This window comes from Haliotis cracherodii, unplaced genomic scaffold (assembly GCF_022045235.1).
Source record: "Haliotis cracherodii isolate W230 unplaced genomic scaffold, xgHalCrac1.p SCAF_17, whole genome shotgun sequence".
Lineage (NCBI taxonomy): Eukaryota > Metazoa > Mollusca > Gastropoda > Lepetellida > Haliotidae > Haliotis > Haliotis cracherodii.
This window is the reverse complement of record NW_027266272.1, coordinates 1,854,608-1,875,753: the sequence shown is the minus strand read 5'-3', so window position 1 is coordinate 1,875,753 and position 21,146 is coordinate 1,854,608. Positions and strand designations below refer to the sequence as shown.

Below are 21,146 nucleotides of genomic sequence, written 5' to 3'. Positions count from 1 at the left end.
CTATCAGCGTTTTGATAACGTTTGTAATTTTGCCGTCAAATATCAAGTGTTTATTTTCTTTTGCCCGGTAGTGTATTTGTTCGGTTTGGTTTAAAGGTTTGCTGAAACATTCTTAAACGGCTTTTTACTGACATTTGATACCGTATGAGTTCTTTAGATAGAAGAAGGAACATTGCTGTAGCAATAGGATGATAAAAAACCGTAAAAAATAACAGTTATTGATATTCTGGTGAAGCGAAACAAGGGAACGCTTAAAGTTTCCTATATATCATGAATATACTAAGGATTTAAGCATGCGCATAATGGCTTATATATTGTATTCATTTTGTAACAGTGTTATGCATTTCAATATTTATGAATCAGTATATGTGAAATATAAAAGTGATATTCACTTCGTTATATGGCTGAAATATTGACGTTTAAAATCAAATTCATTTCACTCACTAACTCACAGTCTATAGTGGGAATCTGATGATGAGTTGATCTGATAAACTGTGATAAGACCCCCAGAGATGATATGTTACAGATGCAAAGCATAGCCATGTTATCTCAAAGTGAAACGACTAAGTGGCGTAACGGCAAAGTGCAGAAATAGCCTCCCCGTGATCTAATGACCCCAGGGCTTCTTCAGATAATGTGTCGCTCATTCGGATTTAGTTATCAGTAAATCTGAGCACTGGAAGATTACAGTCATTATACTACCCTGCAATTAAGTACATGGCGGTAAGTAGGGTAAGGTGAGGTGAAATGGGGTTTATTTCACATATATAGCGACGAGCATGCACACGTGTGTGTGTGTGTGTGTGTGTGTGTGTGTGTGTGTGTGTGCTGCTTGTACTTGTCGTTGTTGTTGCATTAAGTGTTTAAGAGGTCGCCTTCTGCCTAAGCAATTTCGGCTGACCTGTCCCTCTTTGGGAATCATGTGTGTGAGTAGGGTACACATATCTATTGTGAGTTTGGTATTCACATTATTTCTGTTTTTGTATTGATATGATTTCTATTTTCGTATATTGATATTATTTCATTTTTTATGCTTGACTGTTCTGTTTATATACGGTCGAGTAGTTGTCCATCTCTCAGAAATAGAGTTAGTTTGGGCTTGGCTATTGCATCACTTGGCTTTAGGAGATTTATGACAGATAGCGGATCTAACTGCAATTCTTGTTTTAACCTAGTCCGGGCCGGGGACTGTACTTGTCCGGACTAATGTCGGCTTTATAGTGCTAGCCTACTATAAAGAACATGCGTAGTTGAACGTGGATACCCCCACTGTGATACAATATACCATAAACCGTCCAGTCCTTGTTTTATCCCCAATGCCGATCACCTGACAGGGTAACAACAAGTATCATCTTTTGACGTCTTTTGGTATGACGCGACCGGGGATCGAACCGCTCACATTCCACTCTCCGGGCAAGCTCTCTATCATCTAGACCAATTAAGCGGTCATTTTCCAGACTAAGTAAATAATCCTGTCCAGTGTTTCATTATTGAAGTATCAGGCCACTGGCTCACAGAACATATGTATATATTATCTGAAGTTGTATACCTGTATATAAATAGAAATATAACACAATCCGATTGCACCACTGAGTCATTTAACGTGATCGATGCTCATGATGTTAATCACTGGAGTGTCTGGTCCAGACTCGATTATTTACAGACCGCCGTCATATAGCTGGAATATTGCTGAGTGCGGCGTAAAACAACAAACAAACAACCAACAACAAGTCGTATTAGGGGTGTCACACGCTACGCACAGCTTTGCAGTTAGCGGTCGCAGTTGAGAAAGCGTATCAATTATACAAATTTCGACAGTGGTACATTAATGTATTGACAGTTTGATGACAATTATTCAGTAGGTTTGGTAGGTGTGGTGGTATACATAGTTTGTAGTGTGTATGTCCCCAGTGGCATGACATTCAAGTAAATGTGACTCAATTCCAGGTTACATTTTGTCCAAATGTAGACACTGAACACAGAGTCGAATTAAATTGATATATATTTCCAAGTGAACCAACCTGACTTTGAACACATATTGTAAAACAAGTGTGAGCTGTACTATAACTGACCGGGAACTTGACTCAGACTCGAAGCCCTGAACTCTCCTGGACTATAAGCGGTGCAAGAACAAGTGTTATAAAAGTGTCTTCCTTTTTCTCAATTCCATATTTAAAAGAGTGTGTGATTCGCCCTGTTTGTTTGTTGTTTGACGCCGCACTCAGCAATATTCCAGCTATATGACGGCGGTCTGTAAATAATCAAGTCTGGGCCAGGCAATACAGTGATTGACATCATGAGCATCGATCCACGCAATTGGGATACGATGACATGCATCAAACAAGTCACAGAGGCTGACCACCCGATCCCATTAGTCGCTTCTCACGACAAGCAATATCGCCTTTTACGGTAAGCATGGGTTGCTGAAGACCTATTCTACCCCGGATCTTCACGGGTGTGTGATTCGCCCGGACGAAATGGATACGCCCTTATTGTAATGCTAAGTTTAAAAAGAATGATAAAAGTATTGTGCTGACCATACACGTCTGACGGGTACCGCGGTCAACATAAGAATCCATATGTTAAACCAATGCCCGAGCTCGTGTTTTTACTCGAAACGTTTTATGACAGATATGTGGAGGATATTTCTAAATTTGACGCTTCTGTGACAAAATGTTGTCCGACGCAAATCCCTATTTTGACTTGTACCATGGTATTACTGTTATCCTTTTACTTGTTTGTTTCTTTGATTCATATCACATACATGTACAACTAATAAAATGTTTCTGTACCAGTCTTCACCATAGGTGTCAATGCTGAACATGATCAAACATGTGTTTGTTTGTTTGTGTATTTAAGGATAGAAGTTGTATTTGTTGACGATCATCAGCTGATGAAGACAGTGCCTCACGTGAGCTAATTCCATGATGCACGAAGCATAACAAAATAATCCGTTAAACATCAAACTTTAATTATTGAAAGCGAACTATATCAACGCGGAGAGTCGTGACGTCGTGACGTCGCAAACATTCCATTTGGAGTGACATCCCTTGGTTTTACAAACGGCAGAAAATGGCGGCTACTGCAATGTCATTCGCTTGAAATACAAGTTGCACCCAGTAAAGTTAGCGCTGGAATTGGAAAGAAATCCAGACCCGGCTCATGCTGAAAATGGATAAATGTTAACATTCTGTGAACTTTTGGTGTGTGTCATACTACGGCTGCTGATGACGGGGATTACCGCTGGAGGCGGCGCGGTTGGATTTACTGAGGCACGTTAGTGTGGAGCTCGGTGATTTCTTATAGTAAGTCGAGCATTCTCTGTTATAGCTTCGAATGGACGCTTCATTTCGGTGAGCGACATACACATGATCGGTCTGACTTCAAAGCTTGCATCATTCATAGCCTAAATCGATGTCGCTCTCAGTTTCTCCTAATCATTTTAATGTTATTTTTAGACATTGAGGAATTCCCCTAAAGTAGTTCTGTATGTCTCCACGCGACTGACAACGTAATCACGTGACATACTGACGTTGATAGGGAAATGAACGACAGTCAGCTTGGTGGTGTTCACCTTGGCGAGGTCACCCGCTACTGTCAATATTTGTTGTTTAACGCCGCACTTAGCAACTATTCCGCGATATGACGGCGGGCTGTGAATGATCTAGTCTTGACCAGACAATCCAGTGATTGACATCATGAGCATCGATCTACGCAATTTGGATACGATGTGTGCATCAACCAAGTCAATGACCACCGGAACCCGTTAGTCGCCTCTTACGACAATCAATATCGCCTTTTACGGTAAGCATGGGTTGTTGAAGACCAGTTCTACTCGGATCTTCACGGGTTTCCCTATCATGACTTGGACGGGTATGGCCTTATCATCCATGTCTACCAAGTGGTAAACGTCTGAGACCTGCATCTCTTCGGGCTATCCTCCGACATCAAGCTGACACGCCGTGATATAACTGGATTACTGTTCAAAGCGGCGTTAAACTCCACTCACTCACTTACTAACAAGCAAATGTACGTATGTTCATGAAACCTTATTTCACCTTCCATAAGAAAATCAGCTTCTGATTGATTAAGGAGCGAGCAATAGTTTCCTTGCATACCGCTCATGTATCCGGCTGAGAAATCAATCGGACCACATCTTAGATAAATTGCTTAGCTCGCATAAGTATCGCTAAGCTAAATGAACCGATGTTTATCGAAAAGCATTGAGTAAAGGGAAGTAACTCGGGTTGTTTGTGTCGTCAGCTAGTTGTCAAAACGGCTTAAAACTTCGGACACATATTCCAGGTCCGTATCGATGAATGTCTGTGAGATAAATGAGTTGTCAACCGCTCCCTCGGTTTGTTGGTTTGTTGTTTAACGCCGCACTCAGCAATATTCCAGCTATATGACGGCGGTCTGTAAATAATCGAGTCTTGACCAGACAATCCAGTGATTAATATCTCATGAGCATCGATCCACGCAATTGGGATCCATGAAATGCATCAACCAAGTCAGCGTGTCTGACCACCCGACCCGAATTGGTCGCCTCTTACGACAAGCATAGTCGCCTATCACGGCAAGCATGGATTGCTGAAGACCTATTTTACCCCCGGATGTTCACGGGTCGCTCCCTCGGGGCATATAGAGTGATGTGCCTAGTGTGGGAGCTCGTGTACCCCGGGCCTTCACACCGTATACACCTCCAGATCGGCTGACAAGTAATAATAGTTATAGCTGCTTCTGGATTCCTTGGATTTATAGGTGAGGTGAAATTTGGTTTAACGTCGCGTCCAAGATTATTGCACTTATATAGCGACGTGCATGCACGTGTGTGTGTGTGTGTGTGTGTGTGTGTGGCTGCTTGTACTAGAACGGACTGATGCCGATTTATAGTGCTAGCCCACTGAGATACCATGCCGCAGTTTAACATGAATACCCCACTCAGACACAGAATACTGACTCCGAGCCGACCAGTCCTTGCTTTAACCCCTTAATGCCGAGCGCCAGAGAGGGTAACCACAAGTACCATCTTTTAACGTCTTTTGGTATGACGCGGTCGGGGATCGAACCCCAGACCTTCCGCTCTCCGGGCGGACGCTCTACCACTAGACCACGGAGGCGTTTTGGATTTAAAACACATGTATAAGATACTGTGTCTATATACACAGGGTTTACGTTACAGATGCTTACCGGGCTGGTTGAAAAATATACAAAACTAATCGGTGTTGAAATGTCGTGAACTAAGTTTTTCTTACGCCCTACAAACATGAACGATCCACGTGTGGCGACACATGAGACAGATCAGTGAGACAAGTGACGTGTAGGACGGGGCACGTGCAAAGTCGAAGAACCAGGCTCGACATAGTATGTATGCATTCGTGTTATTCCGGAACAAACCGAATAGCGACTCGTGTCCCTCTCGTGGCCGTTGTTGCGACTGGTAAACGGGCATAGCTAAAAGAATTGTCAACTCATTTCATGATGATTCACATATATTCCCCCATGTCGTATATATTCCAGATGCTATTGAAAACATACAGCATTATACAGTATGCTTGAACATATTTCACTGTATCTTGGTTATAGTTTGTAATGCAAGACAAATGAAAAATCAAAATAAATTCCTGAGGGATTCTTTGACCGAAGTACTTGAATTCATACGCGCATTCTGATTGGTTTGTCGTATTTTCGCACATGACATTCATCGATAGTGGGACGAGTTTTCTTGCAGGTCACGGAAAGGGGCGTGGTGTGATGAATGGTGTGTGTAAAGACCAATGACCGCGCGGGACTGCTAAAATACGTCACACCGGTCATCCACTCACTCACTCAGTGTTCTGGGGCCCTCCACGCGCGGTTATACAAAGCGGACGTACAATGTCTGGCTGGTGCATGTCTTGAGCTCTTTGTGTGGTGCATTCGGCAATATTCCAGCTGAATGACGGTGGTGTGGACCAGACAATCCAGTGATTGACAAAATCGCAACAGTCGCCTCTTTCGACAAGGGTTGCTTAAGACCTATTCTACACAGGTCACCTAACCTCACCATCCAGCTCACTAGGTCGGGGCAGGTATCGGCATATCCAGTTGACTAGGTCTGGGCATGTATCGGCATATCCAGCTCACTAGGTCGGGGCATGTATCGGCATATCCAGCTCACTAGGTCGGGGCATGTATCGGCATATCCAGCTCACTAGGTTGGGCTGAAGGATGTCTAATTATAGTCTGGTTGATGTATTTGAATTTTTGTCTGAATCGATACCCGAGTGTCTCTTTAAGAAACTTCAGGTGTTTATTTTTCATTTACTTCAACCTGCCTTACTATAAATTGTAGTGACTCTATGCCATCTCTTGATATTCTGACATGTCATCGTTCTGTAGCATTGGATCACTGACAATTTCGATGCATCCAAGGGTTGATCAATTGTTAACCAGAGTTAACGGATGAAAGATAGGAAATATGACATCTTCAAGATAAAGTTTTCTAACTTCTATTGAGTCAACGTCAATAAAATACAAGTTTAACGTAAGACGTCAACGCTATCTTGCCATCGGCGTGCTGACGAGATGTGTGTCACTTCCGACAGTCAGGCTTTGATTGCGTAGGCTCTGCAAGACAAGAACACTATTATATGATCAGTAAAGCTTCATAGTAAAGACACTGCCACAATACACACACTGTTCTCTTCCAACACACACAATTCTCTTCCTACACACACACTATTCTCTTCCAACACACACACACTATTCTCTTCCAACACACACACACACTATTCTCTTCCAACACACACACACTATTCTTTTCCAACACACACACTATTCTCTTCCCACACACACACTATTCTCTTCAAACACACACACACTATTCTCTCCCAACACACACACTATTCTCTTCCAACACACACACTATTCTCTTCCAACACACACACTATTCTCTTCCCACACACACACTATTCTCTTCCAACACACACACACTATTCTCTTCAAACACACACACTATTCTCTTTCAACACACACACTATTCTCTTCCAACACACACACTATTCTCTTCCAACACACACACTATTCTCTTCCAACACACACATTATTCTCTTCCAACACACACACTATTCTCTTCCAACACACACACACTATTTTCTTCCAACACACACACTATTCTCTTCCAACACACACACTATTCTCTTCCCACACACACACTATTCTCTTCCAACACACACACACTATTCTCTTCAAACACACACACTATTCTCTTTCAACACACACACTATTCTCTTCCAACACACACACTATTCTCTTCCAACACACACACTATTCTCTTCCAACACACACACAATTCTCTGTCAACACACACAAATCTACTCTACCAATGCACAAAATCCCCTTTACAATACACTCGATCATGTCTTACAGAACGCACACCGCTCTCTTCCCTTCCCTTCCAACACAATATTCTTTTCTAACACACAATCTACACAAGCTTTATTTTATAATACACAGTCTTCGCTGACACACACAATCTACACAAGCTTTATTGTATAATACACAGTCTTCGCTGACACACACACAATCTACACAAGCTTTATTTTACAATATACAGTCTTCGCTGACGACACGCACATTCTTCTCTTACGATAGAGTCTTCCAACACACAATCTTCTCTCATGATACACACTATATTCTCTTATGATAAAAAATCTTCTCATACAAATAAAAGCGACAAAACTCTTTCTATATTCATAAAAAATCTCTACCAAAGGAAGTCGATTGTACGATTCCGACTGTATCAAATATTGGTACAGATGTTTTCAAAGTACACATGGAAAGATGTTTTCAAAGAACATGAACTATAGTTTTGGTCACCGCCTCAAGACATACAATTATTTCTATGAAAGGGGGCTCCAAGTCTGTTTTGGACCTAAGAACATCCAGTAAACATCTTATTTTTGTAAAACCGGAGGGAAAAGGATGTTTTTAGCATTACTCCCCTCTCACATAATATCTAATTTGGTTTCGTAGTACCCTTGATCTGCAGGAAAGAAAAAGAAAGCCTACTGAAGGTGTCCTGTGACGTCACTCCTTTCATGCTCAGCTGCACTACAGTGACCACAGTTAAAATTTGGCGCCTGTAAAATGTTCACTTGAAAAAAACACGGGAACATATGGTACGAGTGAAAATAGGGAATTTCATCGGACATCATTCTTGTCATTCTTGTCCTGCTCTTGAAGTAACTGTATCTGTGGTCACCACATCTTGTTACAAAGTAACTGTATCTGTGGTCACCGTGTCTTGTAACAAAGTAACTGTATCTATGGTCACCGTGTCTTGTAACAAAGTAACTGTATCTGTGGTCACCGCGTCTTGTTACAAAGTAACTGTATCTGTGGTCACCACGTGTTGTTACAAAGTAACTGTATCTGTGGTCACCGCGTCTTGTTACAAAGTAACTGTAACTGTGGTCACCGTGTCTTGTTACAAAGTAACTGTATCTGTGGTCACCGCGTCTTGTTACAAAGTAACCGTATCTGTGGTCACCGCGTCTTGTTACAAAGTAACTGTATCTGTGGTCACCGCGTCTTGTTACAAAGTAACTGTATCTATGGTCACCGTGTCTTGTAACAAAGGTTCCATGGATCAGGCATGACCTTTGTCCTGAAGTTTGTCATGTGGGATAGTGGTGTACAAATTTTTTCATGTTGGATAGTGGTGTACACAGTTTGTCATGTGGGATAGTGGTGTACACAGTTTGTCATGTGGGATAGTGGTGTACACAGTTTCTCACGTGGGATAGTGGTGTACACAGTTTGTCATGTGGGATAGTGATTACACAGTTTGTCATGTGGGATAGTGGTGTACACAGTTTGTCATGTGGGATAGTGGTGTACACAGTTTGTCATGTGGGATAGTGGTGTACACAGTTTCTCACGTGGGATAGTGGTGTACACAGTTTGTCACGTGGGATAGTGGTGTACACAGTTTGTCATGTGGGATAGTGATTACACAGTTTGTCATGTGGGATAGTGGTGTACACAGTTTCTCACGTGGGATAGTGGTGTACACAGTTTGTCACGTGTGATAGTGGTGTACAGTTTGTCACGTGGGATAGTGGTGTACACAGTTTGTCATGTGGGATAGTGGTGTACACAGTTTGTCACGTGGGATAGTGGTGTACACAGTTTGTCATGTGGGATAGTGGTGTACACAGTTTGTCATGTGGGATAGCGGTGTACACAGTTTGTCATGTGGGATAGTGGTGTACACAGTTTGTCATGTGGGATAGTGGTGTACACAGTTTGTCATGTGGGATAGTGGTGTACACAGTTTGTCACGTGGGATAGTGGTGTACACAGTTTGTCATGTGGGATAGTGGTGTACAGTTTGTCATGTGGGATAGTGGTGTACAGTTTGTCATGTGGGATAGTGGTGTACACAGTTTGTCATGTGGGATAGTGGTGTACACAGTTTGTCACGTGGGATAGTGGTGTACACAGTTTGTCATGTGGGATAGTGGTGTACACAGTTTGTCATGTGGGATAGTGGTGTACACAGTTTGTCACTTCGGAAAGAGATGTACACAGTTTGCCATGTGGGATAGTGGTGTACACAGTTTGTCATGTGGGATAGTGGTGTACACAGTTTGTCATGTGGGATAGTGGTGTACACAGTTTGTCATGTGGGATAGTGATTACACAGTTTGTCATGTGGGATAGTGGTGTACACAGTTTGTCACGTGGGATAGTGGTGTACACAGTTTGTCATGTGGGATAGTGGTGTACACAGTTTGTCATGTGGGATAGTGATTACACAGTTTGTCACGTGGGATAGTGGTGTACACAGTTTGTCACGTGGGATAGTGGTGTACACAGTTTGTCATGTGGGATAGTTGTGTACACAGTTTGTCATGTGGGATAGTGGTGTACACAGTTTGTCACGTGGGATAGTGGTGTACACAGTTTGTCATGTGGGATAGTGGTGTACACAGTTTGTCATGTGGGATAGTGGTGTACATAGTTTGTCATGCGGGATAGTGGTGTACACAGTTTCTCACGTGGGATAGTGGTGTACACAGTTTGCCATGTGGGATAGTGATTACACAGTTTGTCATATGGGATAGTGGTGTACACAGTTTGTCATGTGGGATAGTGGTGTACACAGTTTGTCATGTGGGATAGTGGTGTACACAGTTTCTCACGTGGGATAGTGGTGTACACAGTTTGTCATGTGGGATAGTGATGTACACAGTTTGTCATGTGGGATAGTGGTGTACACAGTTTGTCATGTGGGATAGTGGTGTACACAGTTTGTCATGTGGGATAGTGGTGTACACAGTTTGTCATGTGGGATAGTGATTACACAGTTTGTCATGTGGGATAGTGATTACACAGTTTGTCATATGGGATAGTGGTGTACACAGTTTGTCATGTGGGATAGTGGTGTACACAGTTTGTCATGTGGGATAGTGGTGTACACAGTTTCTCACGTGGGATAGTGGTGTACACAGTTTGTCATGTGGGATAGTGGTGTACACAGTTTGTCATGTGGGATAGTGGTGTACACAGTTTGTCATGTGGGATAGTGGTGTACACAGTTTGTCATGTGGGATAGTGGTGTACACAGTTTGTCATGTGGGATAGTGATTACACAGTTTGTCATGTGGGATAGTGGTGTACACAATTTGTCACGTGGGATAGTGGTGTACACAGTTTGTCACGTGGGATAGTGGTGTACACAGTTTGTCATGTGGGATAGTTATTACACAGTTTGTCATGTGGGATAGTGATTACACAGTTTGTCATGTGGAATAGTGGTGTACACAGTTTGTCACGTGGGATAGTGGTGTACACAGTTTGTCATATGGGATAGTGGTGTACACAGTTTGTCATATGGGATAGTGGTGTACACAGTTTGTCATGTGGGCTAGTGGTGTACACATTTTTTCATGTGGGATAGTGGTGTACACAGTTTGTCATGTGGGATAGTGGTGTACACAGTTTGTCATGTGGGATAGTGGTGTACACAGTTTGTCACGTGGGATAGTGGTGTACTCAGTTTGTCACTTGGGATAGTGGTGTACACAGTTTGTCACGTGGGATAGTGGTGTACACAGTTTGTCATGTGGGATAGTGGTGTACACAGTTTGTCATGTGGGATAGTGGTGTACACAGTTTGTCATGTGGGATAGTGGTGTACACAGTTTGTCACGTGGGATAGTGGTGTACACAGTTTGTCATGTGGGATAGTGGTGTACACATTTTTTCATGTGGGATAGTGGTGTACACAGTTTCTCATGTGGGATAGTGGTGTACACAGTTTGTCACGTGGGATAGTGGTGTACACAGTTTGTCATGTGGGATAGTGGTGTACACAGTTTGTCACGTGGGATAGTGGTGTACACAGTTTGTCATGTGGGATAGTGGTGTACACAGTTTGTCATGTGGGATAGTTGTGTACACAGTTTATCATTTGGAATAGTGGTGTACACAGTTTGTCACGTGAGATAGTGGTGTACACAGTTTGTCATGTGGGATAGTTATTACACAGTTTGTCATGTGGGATAGTGGTGTACACAGTTTGTCATGTGGGATAGTTGTGTACACAGTTTGTCATGTGGGATAGTTATTACACAGTTTGTCACGTGGGATAGTGGTGTACACAGTTTGTCATGTGGGATAGTGATTACACAGTTTGTCATGTGGGATAGTGGTGTACACAGTTTTTCACGTGGGATAGTGGTGTACACAGTTTGTCATGTGGGATAGTGGTGTACACAGTTTGTCATGTGGGATAGTGATTACACATTTGCCATGTGGGATAGTGGTGTACACAGTTTATCACGTGGGATAGTTGTGTACTCAGTTTGTCATGTGGGATAGTGGTGTACACATTTTGTCACGTTAGATAGTGGTGTACACAGTTTGTCACGTGAGATAGTGGTGTACACAGTTTGTCATGTGGGATAGTGGTGTACACAGTTTGTCACGTGGGATAGTGGTGTACACAGTTTGCCACGTGGGATAGTGGTGTACACAGTTGAACAGCAAATGTTTAACACAATTGAACCTGCTTATTTTCTGAGATTGTAAAACGTCAAGCAAATCGTTTCAGTTTTTGAGGATCCACATGGTATTAATTCCACTTGTCTGAAATAGTTTCTGTGAGTATAAAGACAAGTCTTCCTTGATTGTATTAAAGATTATGGTTAATCGTTGAGACAGGGATTTGGTGGTACATTTGGTGGAGCTAGTTATATTTCTCTCTTTGTACACACAACCTTTGCCAACGATACACACAACTTTCATGGAGGACACACTCCATCTTCTCTTCCAATAAACAATCTTCTCTTACGATACACAATCTTCTCTAACGATACACACAATCTTCCCTTCCGATACGCACAATCTTTCCTTCCGATACACACAAACTTCTTTAACGATACACACAATCTTCTTTAACGATACACACAATCTTTTCTTACGATTCACACAATCTTTTCTTACGATGCACACAATCTTCTCTGACAATACACACAATCTTCTCTTACGATGCACACAATCTTCTCTGATAATACACACAATCTTCTCTTACGGTACACACAATTTTCTCTTACGATACCTTTATTTTCTCTTACGGTACACACAATCTTCTCTTACGATACCCACACCTTCTCTTACGATACACACAATCTTCTCTTACGGTACACACAATCTTCTCTTACGATACACACAATCTTCTCTTACGGTACACACAATCTTTTCTTACGATTCACACAATCTTCTCTTACGGTACACACAATCGTCTCTGACAATACACACAATCTTCTGACAGTACACACAATCTTCTCTTACGGTACACACAATCTTCTCTAACAATGCACACAATCTTCTCTAACAATGCACACAATCTTCTCTTACGATACACACAATCTTCTCTTACGATACACACAATCTTCTCTGACAATACACACAATCTTCTCTAACAATGCACACAATCTTCTCCAACAATGCACACAATCTTCTCTAACAATGCACACAATCTTCTCTAACAATACACACAATCTTCTCTAACAATACACACAATCTTCACTAACGATAAACAATCTTCTCTAACAATACACACAATCTTCACTAACGATACACAATCTTCTCTAACAATACACACAATCTTCTCTAACAATGCACACAATCTTCTCTAACGATACACAATCTTCTCTAACAATGCACACAATCTTCTCTAACAATGCACACAATCTTCTCTAACAATGCACACAATCTTCTCTAACAATGCACACAATCTTCACTAACGATACACAATCTTCTCTAACAATACACACAATCTTCTCTAACAATGCACACAATCTTCTCTAACAATGCACACAATCTTCACTAACGATACACAATCTTCTCTAACAATGCACACAATCTTCACTAACGATACACAATCTTCTCTAACAATGCACACAATCTTCACTAACGATACACAATCTTCTCTAACAATGCACACAATCTTCTCTAACAATACATAATCTTCACTAACGATACACAATCTTCTCTAACAATGCACACAATCTTCTCTAACAATGCACACAAACTTCACTAACGATACACAATCTTCTCTAACAATGCACACAATCTTCACTAACGATACACAATCTTCTCTAACAATGCACACAATCTTCTCTAACAATGCACACAATCTTCACTAACGATACACAATCTTCTCTAACAATGCACACAATCTTCTCTAACAATGCACACAATCTTCACTAACGATACACAATCTTCTCTAACAATGCACACAATCTTCACTAACGATACACAATCTTCTCTAACAATGCACACAATCTTCACTAACGATACACAATCTTCTCTAACAATGCACACAATCTTCTCTAACAATACATAATCTTCACTAACGATACACAATCTTCTCTAACAATGCACACAATCTTCTCTAACGATACACAATCTTCTCTAACAATGCACACAATCTTCTCTAACAATGCACACAATCTTCACTAACGATACACAATCTTCTCTAACAATACACACAATCTTCTCTAACAATGCACACAATCTTCTCTAACAATGCACACAATCTTCACTAACGATACACAATCTTTTCTAACAATGCACACAATCTTCACTAACGATACACAATCTTCTCTAACAATGCACACAATCTTCACTAACGATACACAATCTTCTCTAACAATGCACACAATCTTCTCTAACAATACACAATCTTCACTAACGATACACAATCTTCTCTAACAATGCACACAATCTTCTCTAACAATGCACACAATCTTCACTAACGATACACAATCTTCTCTAACAATGCACACAATCTTCACTAACGATACACAATCTTCTCTAACAATGCACACAATCTTCTCTAACGATACACAATCTTCTCTAACAATGCACACAATCTTCTCTAACAATGCACACAATCTTCACTAACGATACACAATCTTCTCTAACAATGCACACAATCTTCTCTAACAATGCACACAATCTTCACTAACGATACACAATCTTCTCTAACAATGCACACAATCTTCTCTAACAATGCACACAATCTTCACTAACGATACACAATCTTCTCTAACAATGCACACAATCTTCTCTAACAATGCACACAATCTTCTCTAACAATGCACACAATCTTCTCTAACAATGCACACAATCTTCACTAACGATACACAATCTTCTCTAACAATGCACACAATCTTCTCTAACAATGCACACAATCTTCACTAACGATACACAATCTTCTCTAACAATGCACACAATCTTCTCTAACAATGCACACAATCTTCACTAACGATACACAATCTTCTCTAACAATGCACACAATCTTCTCTTTCTTACAGTACACACACACTGTTTTCTTTCAGTGCACACCTTTCACAAACAATTAGACAGTTTCTGTATAGACACCGTGTCCTGGTCTCAAGTCACCGAAACACGTGATCACACACTTATAATGTACTCACGTGTCCGTGGCGTGAGGCAGATTGGGCCCTCGTACTCCTCCGTACACATGCACGTGTTCTCAGCGATACAGGTGCCGCCGTTCAGACAGGGCGGGGAACAGGCTGACAGCGAAGGAAGAGGAAGAGGAGAATCACGAGAACAGCAGTTGCATTTACAACATTTCAATATAAACTATTCTATAAACTATAAACGATTGTTTGCGTGAGTGCGTGCGTGTGCGTGTGTGAACGTGCATGATTGTGATTGTGCATGTGTGTTGTGTTTCTGTGACACATTTATATTCTGTCACGATATCACGTTAGCTTTTCGTGCCATCAAATTCGAGGCTTCGTTGCTTTGGAGTAAAACCCTCCAACAATTCCGCTATTTTGCGGAGGGCATTAATCTGTGTTAAGCACCGCCACACATCCTGCTGATACGCGCAGGGTATCATGCCATGTCCCTCGCATAGAAGTGGATGCAGTAATGATTGGGTCTTCGGGGTCGCCCTTACCATCAAAAGGTCGTTCCCTAAAACACGTTTCGCGATATATTGGTAAAAAGTTTTCAAAGTATATAATTAGAGATGGAATATAGTTTCGGTTACTGCTTCAAGATATACCATTTTTTCTATGAAAGAAGGTTCCTAATATTTTTGGGACCTAAAAACACTGTTTTAATCATCCAGTAAACTATTATTTTTTCAGCATTTTCTTGAACAGATAAAATCATTTGACCCCTCTCATATAACATTTCCTACAAATACAAGTGACAAAACTCCTTCCTTATTCATAAGAAATCTCTACCAAAAGCAGTCGATTGTACGATTCCGACTGTATCAAATATTGGTACAGATGTTTTCAAAGTACACATGGAAAGATGTTTTCAAAGAACATGAACTATAGTTTTGGTCACCGCCTCAATATATACCATTATTTCTATGATAGGAGACTCCGAATAGTTTCTGGGCCTAAGAACATCCAGTAAACATCTTATTTTTTGTAAAACCGGAGGGAAAATAATTATTTTTCTAGCATATTGTTGAACAGATAAAAACACTACTCCCCTCTCACATAATATCTAATTTGGTTTCGTTGTACACTTGATATGCAGGAAAGAAAAAGAAAGCCTACTGAAGGTGTTCTGTGACGTCACTCCCTTCGTGCTCAGCTGAACTACAGTGACCACAGTCAAACATGTTGCCAGTGTCTGCTGAAGTCGGGTCATGTCGCCGGCGTTGTTGCTGTATGATTAAAAAAAACAAATCTAACGTCCGCTCCATGTGGGCATTTCGATACAAGAAAGTATAGCATATAGCATATGTATACAGGTCACTGTATATCTAATGTCTATGAATAAAAGCATTACATAAATAAAAGTTTACAAAGCATTCGTGACCAATTTGTGCCAGCGAAAGGGAGAATGGTGCTCAAACAAGCAAGGTCATTCTGACAATTGTTCCAAAAGCCACCCATTTTGCCATTTTTACTTTTCTTTAAATCATTAGAAATAAAAAGAACAGTGGAGATTGAAAAATACGCGGATTTACACAGAGTGCACAACGGTTCTTACGTTTATAGTGAGTGAGTGAGTTTAACGCCGTTTTGAACATTATTCCAGTTATGTCACGGCGTGTCAGCTTAATGTGGGAGGAAAGCTCGAAGTGATGCACATATTAATAAAATGTTTGTATGTGGTGACAAGAACATTCAAAGCCAATGATACTTTGTGAGCATGGTCACACTTGCAACTCCATCCCCCCAAAACACATTATATTTCCAGCTGTTTGGAGTGTAGGGTCTCTGACATGAGATCAACCATGATATTCTAAAGTGATTATCTAGCAGTTGACCTTGCATGGGCTCTATCTTGAATGTGTTTAAGTAGTTCAGGTTGATCTGAACACAATGATGAATCCAGTCTAATGTGCGCTTTAATGTCACACAAGTTTGCTACTGCTCTATGACTGAAGCACCTCCAACAGCTGGCCACTGAATTTAGTACAGTTACAGACAGTGAAACAAAGCTGTTAAAACATCATGTGACTCAACCATCCGTGTAAACGAAAAGAAGATGCGGAGGAAGTTGTTGTTGTTTGTTGTTTAACGCCGCACTCAGCAATATTCCAGCAATATGATGGCGGTCTGTAAATAATCGAGTCTGGACCAGACAATGCAGTAATTGACATCGTGTGCTTCGATCACGCAATTGGGATACAATGACATGCATCAACCAAGTCTGCGAGCCTGACCACCCGATTCCGCTAGTCGTCTCTTTTGACTTAGTCACTTTTTACAGCAAGCTGAAGACTGGGTTGCAGGGGAGCTTTGGACAAGGACTCTGTTCAGAATGGTTTGAGAAACTTTCCGATCGCCCTGAACAACTTAGCGGTGAAAGGAAGAAGTTTACGGACGCAAGCTTACATGGTCTCCTTTAACTTCACCTGTACCTCACAGAAAGAAAGGAGGCATCAAACGAATCCTCCAGTGCCCTGGGACCTTGAAAGGTTTCTCGCCATCCACAAGATGGCTACCATGACAAGTGTCACAAGTGTCTTACTGGAGAAGGACTGGACATGGAGAAGATGTGCAGAGGACTCTGTAAGTTTTCAAAACCGAACTCGTGACAAACCACTTTCCATGTCCATCTCTTGTTAACATTGCAACTGGAGATATTGCATCAGCATGCATGGCGAGGGACTTGTCTCGGTACAGAACAAACAAGTTTGCAAATGACCTAGACTGGAGCTGGAGGCAATTGCGATGAACTTTTTCAGATTGTAACGCAACCTACAGCAATAATTACATGTGGTATTGTAACAACATTGCAAATGCTCTGTCTTTTATCTTTGCTGGGTACTAAGAATATTCCAGTGGAAAAAAGCATCAGTGGTTTTGTAGTTGTGTGCTTATAAGTTGCAAAGTGAACATAATCTGACGACCATCTAGGATTTCTACACTTGCTAAATGGTCAGAGGTTGTCAAAAGGAATATAATAGTATCAATAAAATCTCCGGGGCAAGGCTACTGCTTAATTCAGACACCATACATATACATTGTACCAAAGTGAACACAGACCCCTATCACAAACACTGACCTTTCGTGAACAAAACTGATGCCACAAATATGTTCTACAACAGGCCTGAAGACTTGCCTGAGACATCAAACTAACAGATAGTGAAGTCAAACCTTCCGTCGAATAGTTGGTGTGTACGCTAGTGCAAGTATAGGCTCCTTCTGAAACTTGTGTTGAAATACTATAGTTTCCAACAGCCCGAATAAATGTACAAATTTATCAAAACAAGATCTAAAATATGGCTCCCTGTCTGGTAATGTAAACGCTCACATTAATTAAGCATCACGATTATAGTGCTGGTTGTAAAAAATAACAAGGCATTGTCTACCAGTGCCGTAATGACTGATGGCAAACATGATTTTGAAACAAAGGTTGAGTTTCGTAACTTTTTATAAAAAAAACTTGAAACTGTTGCACATTTCAATTACTTTGATATATAACTCTTGGTAAATTACAAAAATGGATATAAAACATTAAAGTGAATTATGTTTTAGAACGCCAAGTAGAGTTAGATCTCAACCAACAGATGTGGGAGTCAAGTGACCAGTTTCCTGAATGTCAACAAGATTCCGCTCACCAGACCTCCTCCTACACACTTCACTTATTCACCTGCTTTGCAATGCGGAATTTACGATACATATTTTTCCCAATTTTCTAAATATAAAATATGAAGCTTCCACTGGCAATCAGAGATGACATCCGGTGAGATCCTGCCCAATGAGTGGCTTCCGCCTTTCATACAATCGTAAGTGTCTACTGCTTGACTCCCCATAGCCATTTCCTGCCAAGTGATCGTTGAATCAGAAAATCCAGTGACACGATGTTGCATTGACTGATGTTGTTGAAAGTAACAAAAACCGGTATGTTAATTTTGAATAAGGTAAGTGATGCCATATTGCCATAATAAATAAGAACTTGGGATTATATTTATCAAAGTACCCAAATGGAATAATAGATTCATGGCACCGTCGATAGCGGGACGAACCTTCTTGAATGCTGACCAGAGATGATTGTTCAATGAAGTTACAGAGTTTTAAGAAACTTCATTTAAAAAACAACCATGACTCCTTGAGTTGAACTGATTGTTTAAAACTTTATAAACAAGACAACTTGGCCATGTACAAAATGATATCTCTCTGTAGCTCTTTTGTATCACTACGCGCTCGAAGAAAGGCGGAACCATCCAATTTTAGCGGCTCTGCGGTTACTTCCGGTTCAGTTTCCGAGTAGATATTACTAAGGCTCTTTGTCCTGATGCCCATAGCAGAAACTCTTGAACTATTATGGTATGCCTGTTTCTGTTTATTTCTGTTGATAAGGAAAATCCATTTTCGCCATATGTAATGCCAAAAATAATGCCAACATATATACTATCATCTTCCCGAGGCAAGAGAGTTAACTGTCTTTAAAAGTCCAGTTTCCACCCTTGTCGAACTAGGCTGGAATTCCAGGGCTCGATCGTAGCGCCACCAGTGGCTATTACGAGTAATGTCCCTTTTAGGCCTCTCACATGGACCAATCAGATTCCACCCCTCGTATCTGATCGACAATCAAGATCTATATTGTGATAAAACGGATCTTCCATCGCGAAGTGCATCAAATCACGCGAGCACCTTTATTAAAAACATGAAAAGATTTGGAATATATCTGTTGACACCGAGTTGGCTACGCGGATGCTTTGCAAATCCTGCAATCCACCGAAATCTACATGACAGTTTACGAACCGGATTTTGATTTCATTGTGCGATTTTGATTGGACTATGCATAGGCTCGTTAGTCCAGTTCGGCAATGGTGGAAACTGGACTTTTATAGTTTGTTAACTCCCTTGCCTCCGGAAAATGATATACTATAAACAATTAACGAGATCCTGTTAGGACACTGGTCTTTGTAGGATTAAAGCTCACCAAAGATGGTAGTCCCCCACACTGCGAGAGTGGGGTGCCACGCCGCTTTGAACAATGTTTAGTTAGAAGTGAGTATGATTTTTCGCAGCTTTTAGGAATTTTAAGGGCATATCATGGAAGGGAACACAAGAAACGGGTTTCACACATTGTACCCATTTGGGGAATTGAACCCAGGTCTTCGGCGTGACGAGCGAACGCTTTAACCACGAGGCTACCCCACCGCCCCTCTTAGTTGGAAAGTCACCCAAAATTCTTGGATCTTGAACAAATCTTCAATCTTTACCCCCGTTCAGCGGACACCTCATACAATGGGTTACCCAATAGTGAGGATACAGTTATGTGTAAATGTTTGATATCTTAATTCCTGATGGCCAGAGGCTGGGGGAGAGCCCAGTGCATACGGCGTCGCTCGGCACGCCGAAGGACCGGGTACTATTCCCACAATGGAGCAATGTAAAAAGTCCATTTCTGGTGTCTCCCGCCGTGATAGTGCTGGAATATTGTTACTTAAACTGCTTAAACCTCTTCTGCTGACACAATGTGAAGCGTCAGGCGAGTGTATTGACTATCGTCACAGTTCGCCCTAGTAGCTGAATCAGTTAACTAACACAGTGTTTCACGTCGCCTGGACGCCCCCGTGCAATACAATATATGCTCACCGTGTCCTTTTCCAGATTTGCCGATAAAATAGATGGGTGCCTTGTCTCTGTACGAAACTGCTACTTGAAATCCGTGGTTAATCCGTGTAGTATTAACCAGTGCAGTGGATTGAGTCCTATTGAGTTTGCTATGGCAACTTACCTGAAGTTTGTGGATGAACTGCGAGACCGGTGTGTATCACTGTATGGCGGAGGTTGTATGTGTGTCACCTGGAGTGTATGTCGTCCACACGCGGCTGTCCCATCTGTGTTGTGTTGGACGTCACTGAGCTACGTCAGCCGTGTTGCTGTGCCCCAAGCTTCGGGGTGCTGAGTGGTAAAAATGGCGAAAGCCGCTGTGCTGAATCGGTAGGCTTTCCTCCGCAACATTTCTTAGAGAGCGAGAGGGAGAGAGAGAGAGGGGTGGGGGGTGGGGGGGGGGGGGGGGTGGGGGGGGGGGGGGGGGTGGAGCGAGAGAGAGAGAGAGAGAGAGGGGGGAAGGAGCGAGAGGGAGAATGGGAGATAAGGAGCGAGAGAGAGAGAGAGAGGAGA

The 21,146-nt window shown here is 41.6% G+C and overlaps 1 protein-coding gene across 1 annotated transcript; it reads right to left on the bottom strand.

Annotated features, from left to right (window-relative positions):
* Nucleotides 1-6,574: 6,574 nt before the first annotated feature.
* Nucleotides 6,575-20,837, bottom strand: LOC139464613 (wnt inhibitory factor 1-like). The gene is made up of 4 exons (XM_071246140.1): nucleotides 20,758-20,837; nucleotides 16,110-16,219; nucleotides 14,997-15,098; nucleotides 6,575-6,609 (listed from the first exon to the last, which is right to left on the bottom strand). The coding sequence occupies exons 2-4, from the start codon at nucleotides 16,201-16,203 to the stop codon at nucleotides 6,575-6,577; spliced, it is 231 nt and encodes a 76-aa protein (XP_071102241.1). The 5' UTR covers nucleotides 16,204-16,219; nucleotides 20,758-20,837.
* Between the last annotated feature and the right edge of the window lie 309 nt (nucleotides 20,838-21,146).